At 49.4% G+C, this 24,516-nt stretch overlaps 2 protein-coding genes across 2 annotated transcripts in view; one reads left to right on the forward strand and one right to left on the reverse strand.

Moving 5' to 3' along the window:
• snd1 (staphylococcal nuclease and tudor domain containing 1) overlaps positions 1-24,516 on the forward strand; it is a 120,774-nt gene that overhangs the window by 40,984 nt on the left and 55,274 nt on the right. Inside the window, exon 16 of the mRNA XM_028954212.1 lies at positions 3,347-3,456. Coding sequence (XP_028810045.1) covers positions 3,347-3,456 — 110 coding nt within the window. The remainder of the gene's footprint in view (positions 1-3,346; positions 3,457-24,516) is intronic.
• Positions 16,770-21,865, reverse strand: lrrc4.1 (leucine rich repeat containing 4.1). Its single transcript, XM_028954213.1, has one exon. The coding sequence runs from the start codon at positions 19,829-19,831 to the stop codon at positions 17,234-17,236; it is 2,598 nt and encodes an 865-aa protein (XP_028810046.1). The 5' UTR covers positions 19,832-21,865; the 3' UTR covers positions 16,770-17,233.

The following is a 24,516-nucleotide window of genomic DNA, read 5'->3' on the forward strand; positions in this document are numbered from 1 at the left end:
ACTTGACTGGAATCTGGGCTCTGAACACCACACACACACACACACACACACACACACAGATAGAGAGTGATGCTCTGAAAATGTTGTCATGAGACTCTGGAACCCCAAGCGGTTCGGTATATTGTACCTTCTGTTTAAATCTCCTGGCCTAATTTCTGCATGGCATGAGACTGAGTGGAGACAGTGGGGTACCTGCAGGGGTGGTGGTCCCTGTTTCGTCCCTGTTACTGGAGAGCTGATCTGTGTGGCTGTGAACGCTTGCTTGTTGGATGAGCTATAATTCAATCATGCTGTCAAATGATGAACTGAATGCGGTCAGTCTTAAAAAAAGTCAAATAAAAAATTCCACGGGAACAAAGGAAAATAAATGAGTTTACAGTCAGTGAGATTTTGCCTCCTGATGTACATCATCTTTGGGTTCGGATTGTCATATTGAATATGAGTTGCATGTAAATCTAGTGGAACGACAGCAAGGTTGAACATTTTAATTCATTCCTTCTCAGAATATTATTCACAAACGCAGGCCATGCTCAATCGCTCTGATAATGCAGTGACCTTGGCCACGGGGCTTATTTTAGTGCGTATAAAGAAAAGCAATGACTGTTTGAAGCGGTGGCGTGTTCTTGTATTATTATTATTATCATTATTAATATTGCCTGAGCCGTGGCCTTTTATACTCCATAACCTCCAGGAGCGTGAAAAGCATGGCATGGCTACAAGGGTCCCTTCAAGGTAGCGTTGAAGGCTAATACTTCACAAAGAGCTTCCAGCGCGTTGTGCTGCGTGGAGACGTGTTCATGTTGACCTTGACGAGCTCGAGCGTGGAGATGGTGGCCTGACTGTACAGCCGTGGACGCTTATGGAAGGCGAACGGACAAAGGAAGGTTCGTTTTCAAGTACGGTTGTTGGTTTTGGTCATCTTTGGTGTACAGTGAGATTCGACTTGAGATTCTGAGGCCATTATACAGAAATTGTACGTTGTGGAGTAAATAATTTAAAAATATATATTTTTTGCTTGTCTTGTTTAGGGAATCCTGAATGCTAATAATTTAATGATGTACTCATATGGCATGATTTAGGATTTTAAGTTGACAGTTTTCTCAATTTCTGAATGAATTGTAAATGAGACTGTGTACTTGGTGAAATCTGTTTCCTTTTTTATTCAACAAATTGCTTTTTTATAACAATAACCAATTTATGTGCTGAACTCTGACCTGCTTGAGTGTCTTAGTTCACAGTGTAGGTAAAATGCTTAATATCAAGTTGATCTTTCATTGTCATGTCAGCTCCGCAACCTGGTGCTACGCGTACCATTTTAAACGACTAGTTACGTACTGACATGACGTGACCGAGTTCCACATCAAGATTCCGGCTACATAGAATACAAACAGGGGACACAGACTAACATTTACCAATGTAGACAACAACCAGACAGACAGCGCTGAACTGGTGAAGTGAAGAATGAAGGTGCAAAGTAAAAATAGTGCAAATTCATTAATAGGTAACATTACCGATAGATAATCATACAATATAACAGAGGTTGTGTGTGTGTGAGTGTGCGAGTCCCTGAGTGTTCAGGCGTCTGATGGCCTGTGGGATGGAGTCTGAATGCTTTGGTACCTTTTTCCGGTTGGTGGGAGGGTGGTAGTAGCCTAGTGAGTAACTCGCTCACGTATGAACCAGGAGACCAGTGGTCTGACCAGGACGTACATACAGCACGTGTCTACTGAGTGGTGCTGGTGTGTTGGTTTAGGTGGAACATGCTGCAGTGTCTTTGGTTGGATGTTGAGTCTCAGTGTTTTGAGTTACAGAAGTACTGACTTGACGGGGGACGGGACTTAGCGCTGGTGTCAGCCTTGTCCTCTGCAGCTTTTTATTTGAGTGTGTGTGAGTGTGTATTTAGGGTCATTTTTTTCCACCCCCCTTTTTCCGACCCTCCTTCGTGCCACTCTGGCTAAATGAATCCCAGTCGCTGAAAATACGCCCAGTGGCGCTGTTGACAATCACATCCTGCTCTGTGCGAGCCGGACAAGCAATTTAAATGGTAATCTGGGGACTATTTACAGACTATTAAGATGTAATTGAATTGTTTTATTCTGTCTGAGCAACATTCCCCCGTCCCCGCCGCGCTCTTTTTGAACGTGCGAGGGACATTCATCTCTGTCCGTGACCTGCATTTCGCTGCCCGCAGTAGCCTTTTTTTACCGTGCGGCCGTGTTTATTATCGGCCAATCATGGCGCAGTTATGGCCCCGCTCTGACCTCGTCGCCCGCTTCCGCCAGCGCGTACCCGCCGAGCCCCCGGTTGAGCATGGATCAGCGTGGAGGATAAATGCGGTTTTATTAGCGTGGGTTGAAGGTGGCAGCCGTCCAGCCCCGCCCTGCCCCTCTGCATAAATCAATCACCTGCACCGACTCAAAAATATTCATACACTATTACATTTAAGATCTCTGAAATAGGTTTAATCGCTGATTATCAATACTATATATGTACTATAATGGCTATTGGAACAATGTTAATAGTCCTAATAAAGCTAAGTGGTTAATAACATGTTAATGTGATTTAAATTTGAACTTAATTAATATTGTTAATGCTTTATCCGTGACAGCCCTATTAAATATTCATAGATGTATTGCAAATCACACAGCTGCATTCAGTTTCATGAAGAATAGTTGCTTTAAAAAGCTTCCTGTTTATTAATTATGTTAATGCAGGTTAAATGTTGACTGATTTTATCATTAATGAGTCTATAGATGGCAGTTGGGTTATATATTTTTTTCGTTAGCCGCATTCACCCTCGTAATACGTTTTTATGAATGCAGTTCTGGCTGTGTGTGTGTGTGTGTGTGTGTGTGTGTGAGACTGCTGGATCTAAGCAGGGGCTTCATGCGGCATCAAAGGCCCACGTGCAGCTCTGCAGTGCAGCGTATCTCTGCATACAGAGTGCAGTATAGCGTGCACATGCGAGGGGCGTCCTGCAGAACGTCCCCTGCTAGCGATGCCCACGCCCGGGCTCGCTGCCTTCTTAAATAGCCCCCGTCGATAGGCCAGATAGCGTGATTCAAATGTGGCCGGCCGACTATCGCAGTCGATTCAAGAATTTTAATTAAAACTGGAATTGGATTCCTGTCCGACGAATAAGACATTTTATTATTTCCTTTTTTTCTTCTTCTTTGCAAGTTTCTGAATATTGATGAAAGCGGATCGGCCCGTCAGCCGGGTCGCTCCTAATGGCTTTCGCGATATCGGTCTTGACCTCCAGTAATCTGGACGCCGCTTTGTTTGGCGGCGCCTGTCCAGGTTGGCTTTGCTCTGATTGGCCGTGTCTTCTCGCGTGTGTCTGTAGGGATCGAGTGTCCACGCACGTCCAGGATCACGGCCAGTGGATCGCAGGTGGCTGAGCCCTTCAGCGAGGAGGCCACTCTGTTCACCAAGGAGCTGGTCCTGCAGCGGGAGGTAAGGCAGCCATTTTGGACACAGTTTCAGTAAAGTATGAAAATACACACATGAGGTTATTAGAAACAAAGCTAAATATTTCACGCTTTCTGTCACTCATGCTAATTATGAAGCTGCTTCTGATGACCGCCGTGCAGCGCGTTCGTCTGTTTCCCGTATTAGACCCTTCGTCATGGTCTCCGTAGCATCCACAGAGTAGGCGTGTTGAAACGCAGCTGGGATTCTGTTCCTCCGGATCCAGCTGTTACTAAACACTCAACAACCACGCGCTCTGTTTACGGGTCCGTTTTCATCCGTCGCACGCTGGTGAAAATAATTCTGTACACTGAGCTCTTCTCAGCCATATCGTCCATGGATGTCTCACGTCACAACTTCTAGAACATCATACCTTCTGTGGCGGGCGGCCTGGTCTGAGTACGGGGTTTTTACAGCGTTCGCTCGCCGCTTGTTGCTGTGTAACATTCGGAAATTAAGCTTGCATACAGCGTTTATTTACTCCATCCAAACACATCCGCCCGCGTGGGAAAACCTGACCCCGCCAACGGCAGAAAAAGGCCGGATTTGGTCACATACACGGTCGTACACGGTATGATGTGCAGTGAAATGCTTTTAGCGACTGAACAGACCACAGTGTTGCAAATGTTGCAAGTACACAATGAACCAATATGCAAATATTACAAACATAACCAGATATTACACTTGAGGTCTTTAACGGGGATGTGTAACAGGTAGGGTGAAGGTGTGCAAATGAGTGGAAGTCAATGTATAAAGAGTGAAAGTGCTGGAGTGTATTGGAGGTACGCTTGTGGGAGATAACATGACGTGAGGCCATGTAGAAAATTTGATGGGATGCATCGATAATCGTAATCGTACCAAATCGTGAGACCAGTCACACCTCCAGTAGAAATCCGCGTTGGTCCAGGTCTAGTGTACAGCCTGTTGAGAAGCCTGATCTGAATTCCCGTCCCTCTCCCTCACCACCTTCTATTAACTGGGCCGTCCGAGCCGCTCCTCAGAGGCGTGCTGGATGAGAGATTAAGTGCTGGAGCGACGGGGAGCAGCGAGAGGGGGAGCAGGGTGAACGGGACGTGGGCTGCTGATAATTTAGCCGCCTAAAGAACGAAAGCCCCCTTAAGCCCCGCTGCTCTCCTTTTAATGCCTCCACAGTTACCAGAGGTGAACTGCATGATTTGGCCTGCCACCGCTCTCCTGTAAACGACCCTGGGTAACCTCCCGACCAAACTACCCAATGAGCTGAATCCAGGAGGGCTCAGTCCTGCTGAGTGGAGCATGTTGGGAACATCTGAGGCTGAGGAGAAACTCTCATTTCAAAGTGATAGCAGAGGAAATACTGCACTTTTCAATCCACTGGGCATGCATATTTTTAAAAGTAAATTTAAATTAAATCATTTTATTTGCTGTAGTTGCAGCGGTTAAGGAAACGGACCCGTAATCAGAAGGTTGCTGGTTCAAATCCCGAGCCACTTGATGAAGGTCCCGTCCCCACATGCTGCTCACCAAGGGTGATGCCACAATACAGGGGACACTTTTCACTAAAAACAATCACTTTCACATTTACAACATCAACAATTACATAATTGCACAAGTAACATCACTACAAACATTCATTTTTGTGAGAATTTGAACAAAACAAAACTTTTTAGACTCACATAATTGTATTAAACTTATATGAACTTTTTTTTTTTTTTTTTTTTTTTTTTTTTTTTTTTATAACTCGTAGACACTACTGTAATGATAATGTTCTGAACTATCGAGATTTATTTATTTATGACTACTCTTGAGAAGGAAAAAAAAAAGTGAAGTGATTGTCACTTGTGAGACACTGCAGCACAGCACACGGTGCACACAGTGAATGGTGTGTCCTCTGCATTTAACCATCACCCTTGGTGAGCAGTGGGTGGGGAGCAGTGTGTGGGGACGGTGCTTTGCTCAGTGGCACCTCGGCGGATCGGGATTCGAACTGGCAACCTTCTGATTACGGGGCCGCTTCCTTAACCGCTAGGCCACCACTGGCCCTTCAAAGAAAGCTCAACGTCCCTCAGACATGATGAAATGAAATAAGGTCAAAGATATGTTGCTCCAGGTGAGGCTCGAACTCACAACCTCGGCATAGCTCATCAGAAACTGTTTTAAAGGTACCACGCACTAACCTATTGCGCCACTGGATCATCTGAAATAAGGCAGGCTTCAGATTCGTAATAAACCTTTCCAGAAGAAGGAGGGAGGCGGCGGCCGCGGCGGTGGCGTGTTTGTGTTGGTGCTCCTGTGCTGAAGGTCACCAGAACTCCCACGACGTGCGTCGGCTGGCAGGTGGAGATAAACCGCAGTAATCTCTCGTCTTCCCCCTACACCGCTCGCTCCGCCGCCGTTTAGGCTGTCGGTTTTTTTTTTGATTTAGTGACACTTCTGATATTATGAAGAAAGCCTTGATTTCATGGAGCTCCCTGCGTATGTTATTATGTTATTGCGTGTCCTCTGGCTAGTTCCAGTGCTGGAGCTACTTCGGTGCCACCCAATAACCAGAAAAATTCTTATTTTAGTTGTATTGCGTGCAGTTTATTTAAAACACGCGGCCCAGTTCCCTCGCAGTTGGCCAGGATGGATTTCCGTGTGGTTCTCTTCCATCTTCCTCTCGCTCGGCGTCGTTTCTTCTCAGGTCAGGATGTTAGTTCCAGCGAGCGCTCGGCCGTCTGCCCGCTCCTCATTTCTCCTGATGCGGAACGCGGGTTTCGCTCTTACTTTTCTCCGCCGGAGCCGTCCCGATGCGTGAGCCCTGCTGCCGACATCCTCTCCAGCGCGTCTTCGAATGGGAAGGAGCGCAATTAAAAGCTTTTTTTTTTTTTTTTTTTACTTCCCTCGCGTCTTTGAAAGAACTTGTTTTTAACCTTGACTGCACTGTATTCACTTTTCTCTCCGAACCCGTTCCAAACGTTTAACTCCATTCGTTTACTGTTGTGCCACTGAGACAGGAAACAGCGAGCGACTATCTCCTGCTGGGTCGAAGGTCACGCTCAATCAGCCTGAGGTCGGAGGTTAAGAGAGACCCGCTTTTTAAATTATTATGAGGACGTTGGGCTTTTGTCCAACAAACAAGCTCAGGCTGCAGCTGTGGGGACTTTGTGTGGTTTTGTCTGTGAGGTTCTGCTGACGGAGACCCGGTGATGGTGAGAAGCGTCCGGTCATGGCTGTGTGTGCAACCTCAGCAAGACCCCCATGGAGGCCACTTACGAGCCCACTTTACCTTCCACGCCGTTATTATAAGCAGCTGAACACCGCCGAGTCGGGGACGGTCAAGAAGCACAAGAAAGCCGCCAAAACAACATTCTTTCCTATTAATGATCAGGCGCTTATCAAAATTCAGCAGTTTTCCTGAACAAAGAGTCCCAAGTTGCATAAACGGGCAGTTTTAACTACTAGGGACGGCTACTAAATGAGCTATAGAGCCGGACGTCACAGCGCAGTTAATACCAGTACGCTCACCACCTCGCTTTTCAACTTGTTTTCTTCACCCTTGCGCAGATTATGTTCTCATTAGGGCTGAAACGATTATTCGAACGATTCGATCACAAAAAATGTTCGAGGAAAATTCTTTGTCTCGAGGCTTCGTTTAATTCGTCACCAAAGTCCATCTATCATCGTATCGCTCCCGCGGAGCTCCGGAATCGTTGTTCTACACGGACTGGTTTAACCGACACGCGATTTATTTTGAGCTCTATGGCAATGGCGGAAAAGGCATAAAATGTCTGAAATGTGGGACTATTTTACGCTGCGTGGACAACGTAGTGCGGTGTAAACACTGTAAAACGGACCTGTATTACCATAAAAGTACTTCGTCAAAACTAGAGCACCTTAACCGAACAAATCCTCACGTAAACTGCACTTCTCCAAGCGACTCGGAGCTTCTACAAGGTATCGTACTTTTACGATTGCTAACTAACATGAGCGCTTCTTAGAACGTACATTATTTGTAATTATTTGTGTTAAGAGTCGATAGTGACGAGGCAAGATAAGGCATGAGATCTCCGTCATGTAATTAGTCCCTCCTCATCTCTCCCTCACACACACACACACACACACACACTCAAAACACACCTTCCCCATACATTAGGTAGTAATAATAAATGCAACAGATGGACAAATCTACATTCATACATAGAATATAGATTTACTTTTGGCCGAGTTTATAGCATTTGTTGTACATCACAGCGGCGCAGGCTTGCACATGCATTTCACACACATTCACTAAGACAAGCATTCCACCGACCTTCCTCATCTGGATACAACTGGAATCTCAACTGTATTCTTTAAGTTGGATTATTAGTAATACTTGAATTGTTTATATTTTCTTTGGACTATTTTGTACCTTTTATCGTTTTTTTCCTCTTTATTCTCAGATGGGCTGTAGCAGGGGGTACACCCCTTTTCCCTTTTTTAAATTAAAATAAAACTAAGGACAAATAGGCTAACCTATGTTTTTCCATGTACATCATGAATGTTTCACAGAAAGATTGATTAAATGGTCTTAGTTCTGGAGCCAGTAACCCAAAGGTTTTAAGCTTTGATCTAATAAAAGTATTGAGTGTGAATAAAAGATTTTTTGTGAGTAATAACAGCCAATTGCTTGCTCATTTTAAGAGGATTTTCATGTTGCATAACACACTATTGATAGAGTTGTTTAAAAACGGAAAAGTATGAGTTATCTGATTACTCGATTAATTGATGAAAAAAATGACTGATTACTTGATTCCAAAAATATTCGATAGTTGCAGTCCTAGTACTCATTCAGCATTGTGTGCGTTTTTATCCTTTTTTTATTCCCGTTTATGGCAGGGTTGGTGGGCAGGACGATAAACTAAGAACATTCACAGACATTCATTTAAGTGAGAAGGTTGCAGACTACCTGGAACAACCTAAAGAGAACATTCAACCCGCTGCAAATTTAAAATGTCCTTCGTTTGTATTGAAGCGTCTATGGAGTAGTTTCCTTGTTATCGGTATTGATTAAGTTTGCTGGGGCTGTTGTGTGAACCGATGATCTTTTTGCCGCCGGCCGCTTTCTGTCCGGTGATGATGATGATGATTTAAGGCTCGTGGTCAGCGATGTCCAGTCTGATTGACTGAGCAGATGATGGAACAGGAACGTTTCTCCTGCTTTCTCAGGGCCGTGCTGAGAGGGTTTGCGCAACACAGGTGTGTGTGTGTGTGTGTGTGTGTGTGTGTGTGTGTGTGTGTGTGTGTGTGTGTGAGAGATGTCTTTTCAGGTTTGGGACACACAGATTTCTTCTTCACACTTAATCAAACCAAAAAGCCACACCCTCTGTGGCCGTGAAAAAAGACTTTTGGACTGTGTCTCCAGGGGGGGGACTGTCCCTGTAACTACTGACTGTAAGTTGCTCTGGATAAGGGCGTCTGATAAATGCTGTAAATGTAAAATGTAAATGTTTAGCGTGTTGCCCACGTCCCTCAAGGAGAGTCCCCTCTCCTGCGTTGTGTGGGTGGAGTTCCATGTTCTTCCTGTGTGGGCTTCCTCTGGGCTCTCCGGTTTCCTCCCGTCGTTGAAAGTCATGCAGACTCTGAATTGTCTCTAGGTGTGAGTGAATGGTGTGTGTGTCCCTGGGCCCAGTGTCCCGGGCTGTTGTCCCTGGCCGCAGTGACCCTGCTTTAGGAGTAAGAATAATTGACACGCCTTTAACTAAAAACATTTTTTATTCGCTGACAACCTTCAGATGTCAGATGGACCTTTTAGTCCCAGTATTTTTGTAACTGTGCAACACTTTTTTTTTTTCTGTCACACTGGGTAGCAAGACCCATGAATGTCTGACCAAGTAATAGCACGCAGGGAGCGGGAAAGGTGTGTGTGTGTGTGTGTGTGTGTGTGTGTGTGTGTGTGTGTGTGTGCGTGTGTGTTCAGTAATAAAACGTGCCTAAAGCACCTCTGCAGTATTCAGTTCCCGCCCCCTTCCTCCCGGTTCCTCATCCACCCCCTCATGCCCTTTCCCTCGCTCCTTCTTCTCCTCTCCTCTCAACATGGTGTCTGTCAGTATCTCTCTTCCCCTTCTCCTCCACACACACACACACACACACACACACACACACACACACACACACACACACAGGAGACTGCAGCAATGTTAGTCAGGGCAGCATTGTGAATAACAACGACTATTTATGAGTGCCGTTCGGCCAACTTTCTCTTCCACTCTCCTTTCCTCTTCTGCTTATTTAATTTTATTGTGTGTGTGTGTGTGTGTGTGTGTGTGTGTGTGTGCGCGTGCGTGTGTTGTCACTGTGAGTGGGCTGCGCTGCTTTTTGAGTTTGCAGCGTGTTGCTAAGTGACTTGGTTCAGTGGAGAGGAGAGAGTCGGGTGACTGCTGTGTTTCATCGTTATGGAGTCTTCCTCCCCATCACCGTGTGTGTGTGTGTGTGTGTGTGTGTGTGTGTGTGTGTGTGTGTGTCCAGGCTTGTGGCGCTGTCATTGCAGACTGACACGACCTACCCCCAGGGTGTCAGGCGCCCGTTTTGTTCTGTCGCGCGTCTGCAACAGCTCGTATTTTATCTCCGGGTCCTCAGATGCTCCCCTTTCCAGGCCAGAGTGTTGTGAACTGGGAGAACTGGTGGGTTTTTGGTGAGGTGGGCGTGGTTCTCTCCTCTTCCTCCTGCGCTGCGCAGGGTCTGGTGTTCGTAACAGACCATATTCCAAAACAGAAACGAATTAAAGCGCCGTCATTACTACACCGAGAGCCTGATGTCAAATAATACACATGTGGCCTCAAACACACTCACTCATATTTATATCACAAGGGCCACTTTTCTCTCTATATTATTAATGCACCGCTTTACAGTTAGTGAGTATGGAGTGGTTTGTGAAGCTCTGCCGAAGATCTCTGAAATGGGATCACACACTTGTGTGCGTTACAGGCCTAAAGTCTGATTTATTTATCCATGTTTCGGTCATCTCGACTTGGTCACATGACATTCGGGAGAATAATGGAGACGCTGATCTCCGACCCACTACATGTGACGAGCGATATGAGACCCTGGCGCCGTGCCTCGGCGTTCCTGGTTTCCGACTGTGTTCCCTGTTCCTCCGCCTCTGTCAGCTCGTGCAGTTTCAGCTGCAGAGACGCTTAATCCGTTCATCAATGAGCTGAAATGGAGCTGCGGCGAGGACGTCGTCTTCCACTCTTCTGGGACGCTCTGGGCGTGGGACCTCTACAGCTGTATGGAACTGCTGCAGTGTGTGCGGCCAGAAGCAAACCCACACTGCTCCCCGTTTCCACGCGGCCATGTTGTTCCCATGACGACGGGGTTGTTGGTTTCCGTGGGAGCGCGTCCCATCCTTTCCTTTTGGCCCGTTCTACATGTGACATCTGTCATCTTGCACTCATACACACATGGCCATCTTTCCCTCAGTCGCTGACTTCAATGTTAACCCAAAATCAAGCCAGGATTTGTAAATGTGCAACATATATGTGCGTGTGTTTGTGTAGTTAACAATATAAATAGAATCATGAGAAATAAGAGCATAACTTTAAATATGAGAGTGAGTAAAAACAAAAACTGAACTGAACTTACCTTTTATTCCATTTTATTCCATCTTATGCCTGTTGGTTCACTCTGACTTGACCAATGAGAATATAGAATATATTTGACCAAATTTTCTAAAAAATGAGTCTCTAATAAGAGTCTCAGATATTAATTGATACTGAAATTGAGTATTTATTTTTTGATACCAGTTAGCACTGCTATCGATACTTAGATACCAGTTTTGTATTTGCTGCTTCGCGGAAATTGCTGGCAGACTACAGCAAATATCAGCAGGCATTGCAGCGGGCAGCCCCTCCCCAGCTACAAAAGGACCCAATGTTTACATGCGAGCCGCACCGAGCTCCCTAGAAATATAAAAAGCCAGAACGCTGTCCGGAAGTATTTTAGTTGGGCTCCGGTCAGGTCGAGCCCAGGCGCTAAATGATCGGGCAGCAAAGCCTTCTGGTCGATCCATTCCTATTTAATCATTGTTGTGTGTGTTGTTTTTTTAAATTATATTCTAAAAATATTCTGTATTTATTAAGTTATTAAAGCTTTTTTTGCTGTATGGAGTACCAGTATCAGTACGGAGACGAGTGTAATAAAAAGCCGTGTTTACTACTTCCTGCTCCCTCGGGCCTACCGTCCCGGCCCAGGCTCTGCTTGCTCGGCCCTTTTTTCTTTCTTTCTCTCTTTCTTTTTATCCCCGCGAAGGAGTAATGCCGCACCGGCTTACCCCGGCACAAAGCCTGACCTCCCCCAGGCGGCCAGGACACCTGCAGCCCGGAGAAAAGGGTCTAATCTCCGCCGCGGCGTCAGCGCTTTCCCTCCAACAGGACCGTTACAGAGGCGGCGGATCACCGGGCCCGCCCGCCCGTCCGTATGAGAGAGAGAGAGAGAGATAGTCCGTATGTATTTCTCATTTCTACGCGAGCAGATGGGACCTGCTGATCTGTGATCAGCGTTCAGCGCCTTCCTGGTTATCTCCACCCGCTGCGGGGAGGGACCGTCCCCACATGCACGTGGCACGCTGGACGTGCTAAATTCCTCGAGATGCCGAGACGCTCTGCTGTTGGTGACTGTTTCCTTTGTTAATGGGTTTTGTGGGAGGACGGGCGCGTTCGCTCAGTGGCGATAGTTGGAAGTCGAGGCATATGGACGCCGCTAATATCGGCCATAACTCCAGGCCTGTTGGACGGCCGCCGTCCTGGAAGCGCTACAGGCCGGGATCTCGTCCTCGCCAATCGAGGACGTAGTCGCTTGTGAAATGGGCCTATAAAAGCGAGAAGGAACGCTCGCTGACGAGCGTGCGCGTTAACGGCGCCAGGCGACGCCTCACTACGCAAGATGGCTGTCGCCGCCCCAACCCTGCAAACAAATGAATCCCTACCCGCGTCCGGCCGTGACCCCGCGTTAATATTCCGCTTTTAAAGCGGACTCTCTTGTTCCTGACGTACTTTTTATTGCCGCCCCTCTCCGCTTCTGCTACTCGACACGGCGGAGTAAAAACATGGCCGAAAGCTCACGTTGGGAAGGCAGCCGTTTTTGCACACACATCAATAATTGTGCAACGCAAGTTTGGAAACCGGATTGCGCAGCGTTTCTGTGCACGCGTAATGCCATTTCTGGGGGAGCTTTTTCCTTTTTTTCTACTTGTGTTCAATGACGTACGGATCACAACTGAATATCGTCAGATCGCGCCGAATACGAATATCAGGCCTGATAATGGAACTTTATTTACTGGTGTGTGTTTCTCCTGCTTTCGTTGGTTCGTAATTCCCTGCTGCGGCCTCGCTCCCGGTCAGGACGTCTGTTCCCACCATGCGTTCTCGACGTCCACCTGTACTCCTCGTCCCTAGAACCCATGTTAATGGACCCGCGGTCGGTGTCGGGAGAAGGCGGAGGTTCCTAGTAAGACTTCTGCCAGGAAAAAGTGGGTGAGAAGGTGTTTGCCAAGATGTGTGATTCCACCTGCCGTTGGCACGGTGACGACAAAGCCGGGCATTTGTTTATTTATATATTATCACTTTCACCCAAACCCTTACGGCAACGTCCCCATGATGTCCCCGGAATGGTCTCTCATCCCTCAGATCTGTCATTGTGGGGCATTCGTTTTCCCGCCGCGGCCCTGGCCAGCATTGCGGAGCCTTACTTTACTTTACTTTACTTTACTTTACTTTACTTTATTTGGCAGACGCTTTTATCCAAAGCGACTTACAAGAGGAAGACACCAGCAATTCTCATTCCATTTCTATAGAATATCGAGTTTACAAACTAAGAGCCCTGATAAGGCTCAGACTTGTCAGTGAAGAGCATGCTCGGAGAGTGTTAGGTGCTAGACGAAGAAAAATGATAATGTATTTATAATGTATTATATTAATATAATGTATTTATACGTTATAAGGCCGCCTGTCGGGCAGGGACCCCGTGGCTGCTGTGGCACAATTTAAAAATAAATCTTCACACGGCCCAGGTTTCTGTGACAGAAACTGCCCACTGGCCGCACTGCTCAGACGCCGCTGGTCTACCGCCATAACCGAGCAGACCATAATACACCGCAGTCAACAGAACGCCAGAGTTACTGAAATCAGTCCTGCTTCCAGAGGACAACCTTCATTCCAAGCTCATTTTCGGGGTCCGGCTGGACTGAAGGCCTTTGGGCAGGTGTCTCCTGTGACCAGAAACTTCTCGTTTGCAGCAATTTGTGCCGTCAGGGCTGCGTCAAGAGCAAAGAACAAAGATGCGACTTCGCTATGATCACTGCTCTCCTTCCTTCAGGTTCTTCTGTGTCTGCTGGCCTCCTTGGATCAGTTATTCCCGAGTAAACGCTCCATTTTCCCTCTTCTCCGAAGTAATCTGCTGCGCTCAGGTTTCTGTTCGGAGGCGAGAGAGCACATTTCTGTAAGTGAAGATGAGCGGACACTTCGAAAGACTTCGCTCCCTCCTCCTCCTCTTTCATTATGCTTATTTACAGAACGCTTTCAATCGCAGCGACTGCATTTTCTGTCCATTAAATTCCTCGCCTGCCGTCTCACAAAACCCAACCCTTAATATGGCGTCAGAATCAGTCGTTTTCCCCACATTTACTCGCAGAGATGATGGCACCGGGTAAAAGCGAGGACTCCACTTCCCAGGGTGCACCACTTCCTCTTTCCATCTGTGCGGCTCTGAGCTCTTTCCTCCCCGAGCTGTCTCGCGTATCGACCCCAGCGCACTGCAGCAGTTTCGCCAGAACTGGAGTTCCGTCTTGCCACTAACTCGCCCCGCCTCCGTTTAACGGCGGACGCTTGCTTTGATGAAAACGTTCACGTTCTGTTGTCCCTCTGTCCCTTTGTTGTCCCTCCCACGACGGCCTAGCGTTCCGAACCGCACCGCAGGAGCGAAGTCCTTTCGCCGCAGATCGGGGTGTGTCGCGGTTTTCAAGAGAGAGTGTTTCTTTACTCGCCAATCCAGGATGGAATCGTCTTCCCCGCTCCGGCGGCGTGCTAATTATTTGCCACGACCGCGCCCTCGTCTCAGCAGAAGGCTTTTCTTGGAGGTCGTGCACACCTCTGTTCCGTCCCTCGCCACCCGAAAATAGTCACCGAGCGCAGTCGCCCGGTAAACATCTGCCGAGGAGAGAAGGTCGGCGACGGCGCGGCCACGTGGCTCTGCGGCGGGAGCCGGAGTCTCCAGGGTCACGCGTAAAGGTCACGCCGCTACCTCGCCACAGTAAAGAGAGAGGAGGCGCTTCTGCTTACACATTCTGTTCCGTGCAAATATTGAAAGATAAAAGCTAATTTAATACATTTTCCAGCTCTGTCCTGAATACAAGACTTTCTCTAAAAGTGGTCTAATAGCTGGTAGATGGCAGCACGGCAAAAGAAACGTGTTGCCAGGTTGGGAGAAAGGACGCTGCTTTTATTTGCAGTAATGAAGGGCGCTTTTCTTTTAACTGTTTTATTTCATTTAGATGAATGGAAGAAAATCATGTAAAATGTGAAGCGTGCGGTGATTTGATTCTAACAGTGTTAATAACACTATCCTCAAATAAAAACCCTCGTGGGCCAGCCAACGAGACTTATTGGAAGCATTTATGTCCGATTTTTTCCCTCCGCCATATCTGCCACATCACCATATATTTCCAGCGCTAGCTATTCTCCCAGCATCTATTCTTATACATTTATAAAATATATGTTTTATGGTTTATTTCCTCCTCTACTCTCTGCCATTTTTCCCCATGTTTGCATTGCCCTCTCGCTCTCTGATCTGCTCCTGCTGATTGCCAATGAAGCGGACACGGCCGCCTCTTCCCCCGGAGCCTCCGGCCCCGCCCGGCCGCCTGACAGCCCTGGCCTGTTAGCCGAGTGCTGCAGCGCCGCCCGGGGCGTTTCCAGCCCCGCGGAAATATGTAGCCGCTCTCTCTCTCCCTCCCTCCCTCCCTCACACGCTCCCTTTATCTCTTCCTCTGTCCTTTGACACCCGGCGCCACAAGCATTTCAGCTTTATCTTCACTTCTGTTCACAACTGACCCCTTGGCATTACCGTTATAGACAGGAAGCACAGCGGTGACATTTGAGGACTGAAGCAGATGCTGTCAGATTGACAGCCCGTCTGCCTATCTCCTCCCCGCCTTCGCCGTCCTCGTCCGCGATGGGAGGAGCCGGCGCGGGAACGGGTAGTCTGTGAGTCACCTGGGGTTTGATCCTGAGACGAAGTGACCGTCGGCGGGATTTGGCCCGGCGGCGTTTATTCGCCGAGGAAAGGCCCGTCCTCTCCTCCGCTCTTCTACAGGTCTCTGGGGGAGAGGAATTTCTGGAGACCCACGTGTCACCGCGTCCCTCATTAACACGAGACGCCTGTCTGTTCGCAGGATCAATTACCATTTAATCAGCGTTCAGTCTTCCGGACACGCGGTGGCTGCTCATGTCCGCCGGCCCCGAACAACAATGCATGTTGTTCATTAATACGTGGCCAGGTCATGCCCCTCCCCTTTCAGTGCCATCAGCGGAGCCGGGACTGCGTGGCGCTGGCGTCTCGGTGGAACTTCTGCTTCTGCTGAGCTGGTTTTGTATGTTGTTCCCGTCAGGGAGCGCGTTACGAGGCCGCATGTCATAATGCTGCTTCCTCCAGCACTCTGCAGAGAGAGAGAGATTTATAACTGCGCCCAACTCTTCCTACACACATCCAGCATCCGTCATTATAAAATCTCCTGACTGAAGCAGAACCGCTCGCAAGACGCGCCACGAAAAGAAAACTAGACGCCGTGCGTCTGCACCCTCTTCCTCGCCACGAAATGCCACACGTCACAAATGGAACTAGCGCATCACCTGCGAGCCACGCGCTTTAAAAAATAAAAAGCATGACCGATTACTACTGCGAGGGCATCTGTGTACGTCTGTGGTGGCGTCCGAGCGACTGACTCATTTGGGAAAACTTGAAAAGGAAGAGCGGCACCTAATTCTCAATCCATTTTCTTTTCTGCTCCTCTGTCTTTTTTTTTTTTTTTTTTCCGTTTTTCAGACGTGAGCGACATCCAGCATGTGCAGGGTTAAGGTATAGCTGCAGAGTCTTGCTGCAGTGTCTAAAGCATTTGGCTGATCGCTAGAGTACGCCACGAAGAGAAGAAGAAGAAAAAAAATCTCTCATTCCTGCTTCCTTTTTTTTTTTTTTTTTTTTTTTCTTCCAAAAATCATTTTTATTGCATTTATAACATTTGGCACAGTACAAATTCATGGTGCTTTTACAAGATAAACCTGTAAAGATTGACACTGACCTTTTTTATATTTGAACTTTTTTTTTTTTTTTTTTATTTAAAGAAACTTTTTTTTTTTATTTAAGTATAAACGGTTCTCTCGTCGGTGCATTCTCTGTAGCACGTTTTAGAAATCACACAGAATGCCCTTATTTTAAAACAAGACTACCCTCATTTCTCAAAGTCATGACAGCATCTTAAACAGCTCATCCTTAAATAGAAGTTACAAGTTAGAAAATAGTTTCATTTTCATTTTTTTAATATAATCTGCTTCTCTATGTCCAGCCCATGGTAGTTTCAGTTTTTCCATATATATATTTATTTATAAGCATTTACAACAAGAAATGAGTCCTTTTTTTTTTTTTCTTTTCTTTTTTTTTCTAGGGATTTTGTACTCTGTACAAAAAAAAACGTAGTTCCTTTCTCTCTTTGTGCATTCTATTGCATGGTTTTCCTGGGGGCGGGGCTGTGGGAGGGAGTGGTGGGCGTGGTCCGTTAAATCTGCGTCTCCTGGACCTTCTCCTTTGGGTGTGTTTTTATAACAAAGGGCTCAGGGACTACCGTAATGGTGCTAGGCAAGGTTCGAGGGAGCGAGTTCGCAATGCTGTTCTCGGTCCACTTTGCCCCGTGCCCTGCTGGCTTGCACGTGTTGTATTTGGGCTTCATGGTGCTGTAGTTGAACTTGGGGCTGTAGTCCACTTTGTTGGGGCTGTAATCCATTTTGACTTTGGGGGGACTGTAGTCCGGTTTGTGGGTGATGTAGTCCACCTCCAGCGGTCTGTACTCGGCCTTGAAGGCGCTGTAGTTAGATTTGAAAGGGCTGATGTCGGTCTTGAAGGGGCCAAAGTCGGGGGTCACCTTATGTAAATTGTAATCCGTTTTGGATCTGTGGGTGCTGTAGTCCATTCTGGGTTTGGGGGTGCTGTAGTCGTCCTTGAAGGGGCTGTAGTCTGGTTTAGTTTTGTGACTAGTATAATCTGGATTGCGATATTCCACCTCAAAAAGGCTGTGATCCGTCTTCTGCTTGTGTATCCTGTAGTCGGGCAGCGACTTGTAGTCTGTTGTCGGTTTGTGGGTGCTGTAGTCCATGGTAGGTTTGTACGTGTTGAAGTCGGTTTTAACCTTGTGGCTGCTGTAGTCCGTTTTGGGTTTGTGAGTGCTGTAATCCGGTTTGGGTTTGTGGTAGCCGTAGTCGGACTTGTGGGCGATGCAGTCCAGTTTGTGAACACTTTTATGGTCTTTGATTTCGGGCAGCGTCCGTACCCCCTCTCGCATGCTGGCCGAGGCAGGAGGGGGAAGTTCCTCCTGATCCACGTGAATGATCTCCACCGTTTTGTCAGCCGCCACGGTGCTCCTCTTCTGGTGACGCTTGCGTAGTTTGTAGAAGGCGATTAACATTATAGCAGCTAGCAGTGTGACTGCCACAAAACAGCCGATGATTATCTTAGTTGTCTTCATCACCTCGTCCAGACTTGTCCCACCAGTGGTGGGTGGCCGTGCAGTGGTGACTTTTGACGTGGGCATGGACGATGAGCGCCCTGGCAGGGCGTCAGTACTTTGGAGGAGAACTGTGGGCGTCGAGATGAAGACTGGTTGAAAGACCGACGGGGAGGCAGTGGTAGTTGTCCCCCCACTCATTCCTGCAGTGGTGGTCGTGGTCTTCGGCTTCGGCATCTCTGATGTGGGCCCTAGCACCTCCACCGTGACCGTGGTGAAGTAGCTGAGATTGGAGGTGTTGAGCTCTGCCGTGCTGACGTTGAGGTACGCCGAGGCATTGGAGTTCCCCGCTGCATTGGATACCATGCAGGTGTACATGCCCGTGTCAGTAACAAGTACGTTGGAGAAGTTGAGCGTCCCGTCATTGAGCACCATGATTCGTGGGTGGCTGGATGCATGAGTTAGGATTGTACCATTGGGCAGAAGCCACCTCACTGCTGACATGGAGGCAGTCCGGCACCTCAGTTCAGCCACGCGTTCTGCTGAGATGTTGAGATCCCTTGGAGCATCTGCAATAAAAGGTGCGGAACACTGGAGGGCACCTGTGTCTCCACGGTCCATTTCCACCAGCTGGCGGCCCCTCATATGGGCTGGGCTGTGACAACGCCCACAGCACGTGGAGTTGGTTGGTATATACTCTCGAAGCCACCGTGATAACCATGCTGAGTCGCAGCCACAATTCCAGGGGTTGTGGTGCAGGTGTAGCTCCACAAGGTATCTCAGAGGCGAAAAGAGGTCATGGGGCAAACTGCTTAGGTTGTTGTGGGCCAAGTTGAGCTCCACCAGTGAAGTCAAGTCATCAAAAGCATTGCGCTCAATCAGCCCTATCTGTGAGTTCATGATCCAGAGCTTCTTCAGAAAACCAAGGCCTCGGAAAGATCCTGGCTTGATTTCTGGAAACACATTTTCTGAGATCTCCAGCTCCTCCAGGCCAATCAGGGGGCTTAGGTTTGGCATCTCCCCCCGAATGTTGCACATTCCCAAGTTGAGATACTTGAGGTTGTGTAGACCTTCGAAGGCTCCATCAGAAATGTATTCAAGCTTGCGTAATTCACCCAGGTCAAGCCTCATGAGTGAAGGAACGCGGTTGAAGGCCAATGAAGGGATGCTTTCGATTGGGTTGTTCCTGAGCCAAAGCTCCCTCAGCTTGGACAGGTACTCGAAAGCCCCACTTGGAACCACCGTTAGCCGGTTGTCAAAGAGCTCCAGCGTGTTGAGGTTGTTGAGGCCATTGAAGGCACCAACTTCAATCTGCCTTATGGCATTCCGTCCCAGTTGGAGCACCTCCAGGTGGTGGAGGTTGCGGAAGGAGTCTGCCTGCACCGCCTCAATGACGTTCTCCATCAGGTTGAGGTGGCGAGTGTTGGTGGGAATGCCCGGGGGCACCCTGGTGAGGCCGCGGCGGGTGCACACCACCTTGCTTAGCTGGCTATTGCAGGAACAAACGGGCGGGCAGCCCTGGGGCGCCGCCGCGCCATCCGCCACCCCCACACCTGTACTCCACGTTCTCGCCATGAGGAAGATCACACAGAGCAGGGCGGCGTTCCTGGCTCGACGCACGGCTACCCGCCCCAGGAGACTCATGATGTGGCACATTCATAATTCAGCATCGTTCGGGGGGCGGGGGGAGGGGGGTGGCAGCGGTGGTTTGGAAGGGTGGCGGGTCTGAGGGCGAGGGGAGGAGTCTGAACCCGAACGCCGGTGCTCTGGCCCTATCCTGGATTGAGCAAGGCTCTGGTTCTTTCTTCCATGGGCAGAACGTGTTCCGTTCAGAAACTGTGTGGGGAACGTGGACGGGGAAGGCCGGGAAATTTTCAAGCAAGCAAAGCAGAATTTTGTGTGAGACTTTCACGAACGCCAGACACCTACCTCAAGTTCGTTAGAAATCGCTAGTTTGAAGAGAACTAGATAGATCCCCACGATGCGCTTTTAAAGCCTCTACAATTTCTGGACTGTCAGACCAATCAAGAGACGAACGCCAAAATGGCCCCTAATAATTCCACAGAGGAGCATCCGGGGGGGAACGCGAGCTCCGGGACTGGGGGGGGGTTAGACTGCGGTAGGAATCCCGATCGTCTCCGGCAGTCGGTGTCGCCCGGTCTGTTAACGCTCGTCCTTGGCGACTGTCGCTTGATGCTGCCACTGAACGCCGCTTCCAGGTCTCCATAGCAGGGAGCTCCCGTGCGCCGGAGCTCGGCAGCGAGGAGGAGGAGGGGGTCTGGGATCGGGGGTTGGGGGGGGGGGGTTTGGTGAAGACAAAAACGAGGGTTTTCGGGATGGAGAGCGCGAATTACGCCATCCCCCTTTTTTTTACAGTTTTCTTCTCTTCTTCCTCTTCTCCTACTCACTTTCTTCTCGTCAGCGTCTCTCCCCCCTCCCGCCGAGCTCCGCGTCCGCTCCGATTCCTGAGTGGACGCGCACTGCGGTCATCAGCCAGTTTCTTCCCCGCACACTCTTTACACGAGCGCGCACACACTCGCTCTCCTCCGTAATCCGTCAATCCGTGCCGGCCGTGATGGGGGGTTTTAAAAAGGAGAAGAAGAGATAGGGACGCGCCGACTGTCCGTCCCTCGCTCCTTGGGATCTGTTGAGGGGGGGGCCAGTGAAGAAAGCGACGCTTCTCTCCCACCGTGTGATCCTCGTCGTCCGGAGCCGGAGCGCCGCGCCGTTCGGAGTTTGGCCGGCCCCTCCGACACGGGGGGGGGGGATGTTTTAAAAAGTGTCCCTGAAGGCAGCCCCCCCTCTCGCAGTCCCCTCCACCCCTTCCTTTCCTGTTTCTCCCTGTTTAATTAATCCCGCCGCTGCTGGCACGGCGTGCGGCTCCGTCCGCGGCGCGGCGTCTCTCGTTCCCTTTGTCCTTCAGCCGGAACGTGGATGTACTGCTGACGCATCCCGCTCCGAGCAGTGCATTGGTTTGATGCAGTGTTTTTGTGCATTAACTCATCCGCCCCCCTCTCTCTCTCTCTCTCTCCCTCGCTCGCTCTCTCGCGCCCTGGCTGGCTCGCTCGCCCTCCCTCTCTCCCTCTCGCTCTCTCTCGCTCACTCAGCCTACCCCATCTCTTTCTTCTCTCGCACAGCGTTTCTCTCCCTGCCTCGGGAGCCGGCCCTCTGTACCCCTCTGTACGCCCTCTTTCTTCCTTCCTTCCACCCTTTCCTGTTGTCTTTTAGTCCTCCTATTTATTTCCCACTTTTGGCTGGAAGTGCGCTCTCTCTTTTCTTGTTTTCGGGAGCCGCGGGGTGCTGCGAACGCCGCCGGTTCAGATTTTTTCACTCCTAATCGATTTCGTTCCCTCCCTTCCTACTCAGTTTGGCCGCCGCCCCTTTTCCCGCCTTCGTCCTCCCCATCTTATTTGGGGGAGGACTGGACGTAGATGGATGCGAGGGTGCATAGCGATCGGGTTGCGGCCACAGGGTGGTGACACGGCGTGCGTTGACCCCGACTGTGTGGCGGTCGTCCATCCCACACGGATTAAGCCCCGCCCCCTCTTCACTTACTGCTCTCCGCTGGATTAAAATATCGCCCATCATTCACCGGGGTGAAGAGGAGGCGGCTCGCGGACTTCATTGTTGTGCCGTGGCCTTTCACTCAAACCGTGGGAACTCTAAGCAGACAGCCAAAGTATTCCATTAGCCGGCAGGTGGAACGTAGCTGCAGGTGGTCCGCCGGATAAAAGGTCATCCCTCATCCGGCCCGAGCCGCCGAGAGTGCTCGGGAAATGGAGTTTCGTGCCTGAAGTCTGTCCTCAATCACGCAGATCACATCTGGCTGGCCCGCTGTGCTCGCTGTGTGTGTGTGTGTGTGTGTCACCGGGGGCGGTGTCGAGATGTGACTACCACAGCGTGTTTCTGGGCTTGTATGTGACCCAGAATGCTTGGTGGTGGTGCTGGTGGTGGTCTCGCCTGAGGCCTGCTGATCAGATCGGATGTTCGGTGCCCCCGAGCGCCGCACGACCCAGTTTGGCTCAGGGTGTCTGTGATGGGGCGGGGTAAAAGGGGTACCGGACGGTAGGACGAACGCCCCAGGGCGTGCCAGTGAATCTGGGCTGTGTCCAGCTGCATGTAGGTCAGCCCGCTCGACTGCCCAGCACCACAGGAAAGCATTGTTATCGGCCCCGTAAATTCACCCAAAAGTTATCAGTCACTCTGTGCGGCGTCGTTCGTACCGTATTCTCACGGTAAAACCGCCGTAAATGTTATTGTACGTGGCACACGGCAGCCATTGTGCAAGTTGTGCAGCTCTGATTGGATTGTACTCGCTGCATTGTGTCCCGTAGGCCCGTATCGACCGGCCGCTCTAAAACGGAGGCGTTGAAGTTGCTCGGTATACAAAACCGCTGCGATCGATCTGATCAGGGACGCCCACTCACACGGTCACGTCGTCTGAGCAGCTTTTAATGGGCCGGTTCAGGGATGAAATAAAACGATAGAATCACTGTCTGCTTAACCAGATAAGGAGGTTACGAACGACCTCTGAACCTGAACGATGATTTAATAAACACAAGATGTAAAAACGGGAGGAGCGGTACATTACAGCATTTACCAGACGTCCTTATCCAGAGCACCTTACAGTCGATTGTTACAAGGACAGTCCCCCCTGGAGACACTCAGGGTTAAGTGTCTTGCTCAGGGACACGATGGTAGTAAGATGAGTGTCTTACCCACTAGGCTACTACCACCCTGGTCCCACTGGTCACCAAGGGTGATTAAATACAGAGGACAAATTTCACTGTGTGCACCATGTGCTTTGCTGCTGTGTATCACTTGTGACCATCACTTCACTTTCACTATAAATTTAAAGGTGTTTTTGTCCCATCAACACGTGCCTTTTGTCAATCTGTAATCCTCGCACAGGAACTGCTGCCATTTTATCAAAACACTTGTGACCTTGCGTGGGCCAGAGAACTCTTCCTTTCCATTTTAATTCCAATCTCCTGGAATTAATTCCGGGGGAGATTACAGGAGACCCTGCGGAGGCTCGTGCCACGTGCCGGGGCTTTTCCCCCCGTCATTATTCACGTCACGGTCCTCCGACAGGTTTACCGTCCTCGCACCCCCAGTGCCAGGACGCTCGCGCCGGGATCAGACCTACGAGGACACGGCGCACAGAGGCGCTCGGCTCGGGAATAATTTATTACGGGTCCGCGCGGCCAGGACTGGTCTCTCTTACTCCCCGTAATAAAATATTTGAGGGTCGGCGCGTGGTTAATGATATTTGGCCGCGCTGTTTGTCCTGTGAAGGATAGCGGAGTCCAGGCGGCCAAGACGTGGATCCTTTCTCGCGTCGGCACTTTCTTCTTCTTCTTTTTTTTTTTTATTATAATGGCCGTTGTTCGCAAACTAATGACCTTCATTATGCCAGAGTGTCTCTGTGCCGCCGCCGCCGCAGATTAAAATGTGCGTTGCCAGGGGAGGGTGGAGCGGCTTGACTTTAAGTCGAAGGGAACTATTATCATCTGCCGTTCTTTTTAAAAAAGGATTAGGCCGTTTGGAACTGGAACATCATCACCAACCAAACTCTCCCAGTTTCAAACCCCACCCGGTCATTAAAGTCACACGTCACGGATGCTGGTATCTGGGGGGCGGGGCCAAGGAGCAGTTTAACGTTCAGGGACAGCGGGATTTTTCAGTGTTTGTTTCGGGGCGCCTACAGACATTTAACATTTACAGCGTTTACCAGACGCCCTTATCCAGAGCGTCTTACAATCAGTAGTTACAGGGACAGTCCCCCCCTGGAGACACTCAGGGTTAAGTGTCCTGCTCAGGGACACGATGGTAGTAAGTGGGGTTTGAACCTGGGTCTTCTGGTTCATAGACGAGTGTGTTACCTGCTAGGCTACTACACACTACAGACATCAGCAGAGAGAGGTATCTTCCATCTCATAGTGCATCCACAGCCCCAGAAACTCCAAACACAGGCTTGTTTTAAAGCTTGGCATGTTGGATTAGCCGAGTCGGTTGGGATCAGCAGAACCTTATTACTTTTTCTGTGAATTGGAAGCCGGCCGGCAATTTTCTGGATCATCTCTCCGTCATATGTTCAAAAGATCCCCCTGATAGATGAGCTGCGATAAACGAAAAGATGGGGATTGGCTGTTCGCCGTGAATCGCAATGTGTGGATATTAGATTATTGGTCTGCGCTGAAGGTCACAGCGAAGACGGGGCGCAGATTAAGGTAGATTATGTCTGATGCAGCGCCAGCGTTGAAACCCCCCCGTGGTGCAACGTGCAACGACGCTGAACATATCAAACATCCCGAGGTTGGGGAGATTATGCACGTTCC

This window comes from Denticeps clupeoides, chromosome 15 (genome assembly GCF_900700375.1).
Source record: "Denticeps clupeoides chromosome 15, fDenClu1.1, whole genome shotgun sequence".
Lineage (NCBI taxonomy): Eukaryota > Metazoa > Chordata > Actinopteri > Clupeiformes > Denticipitidae > Denticeps > Denticeps clupeoides.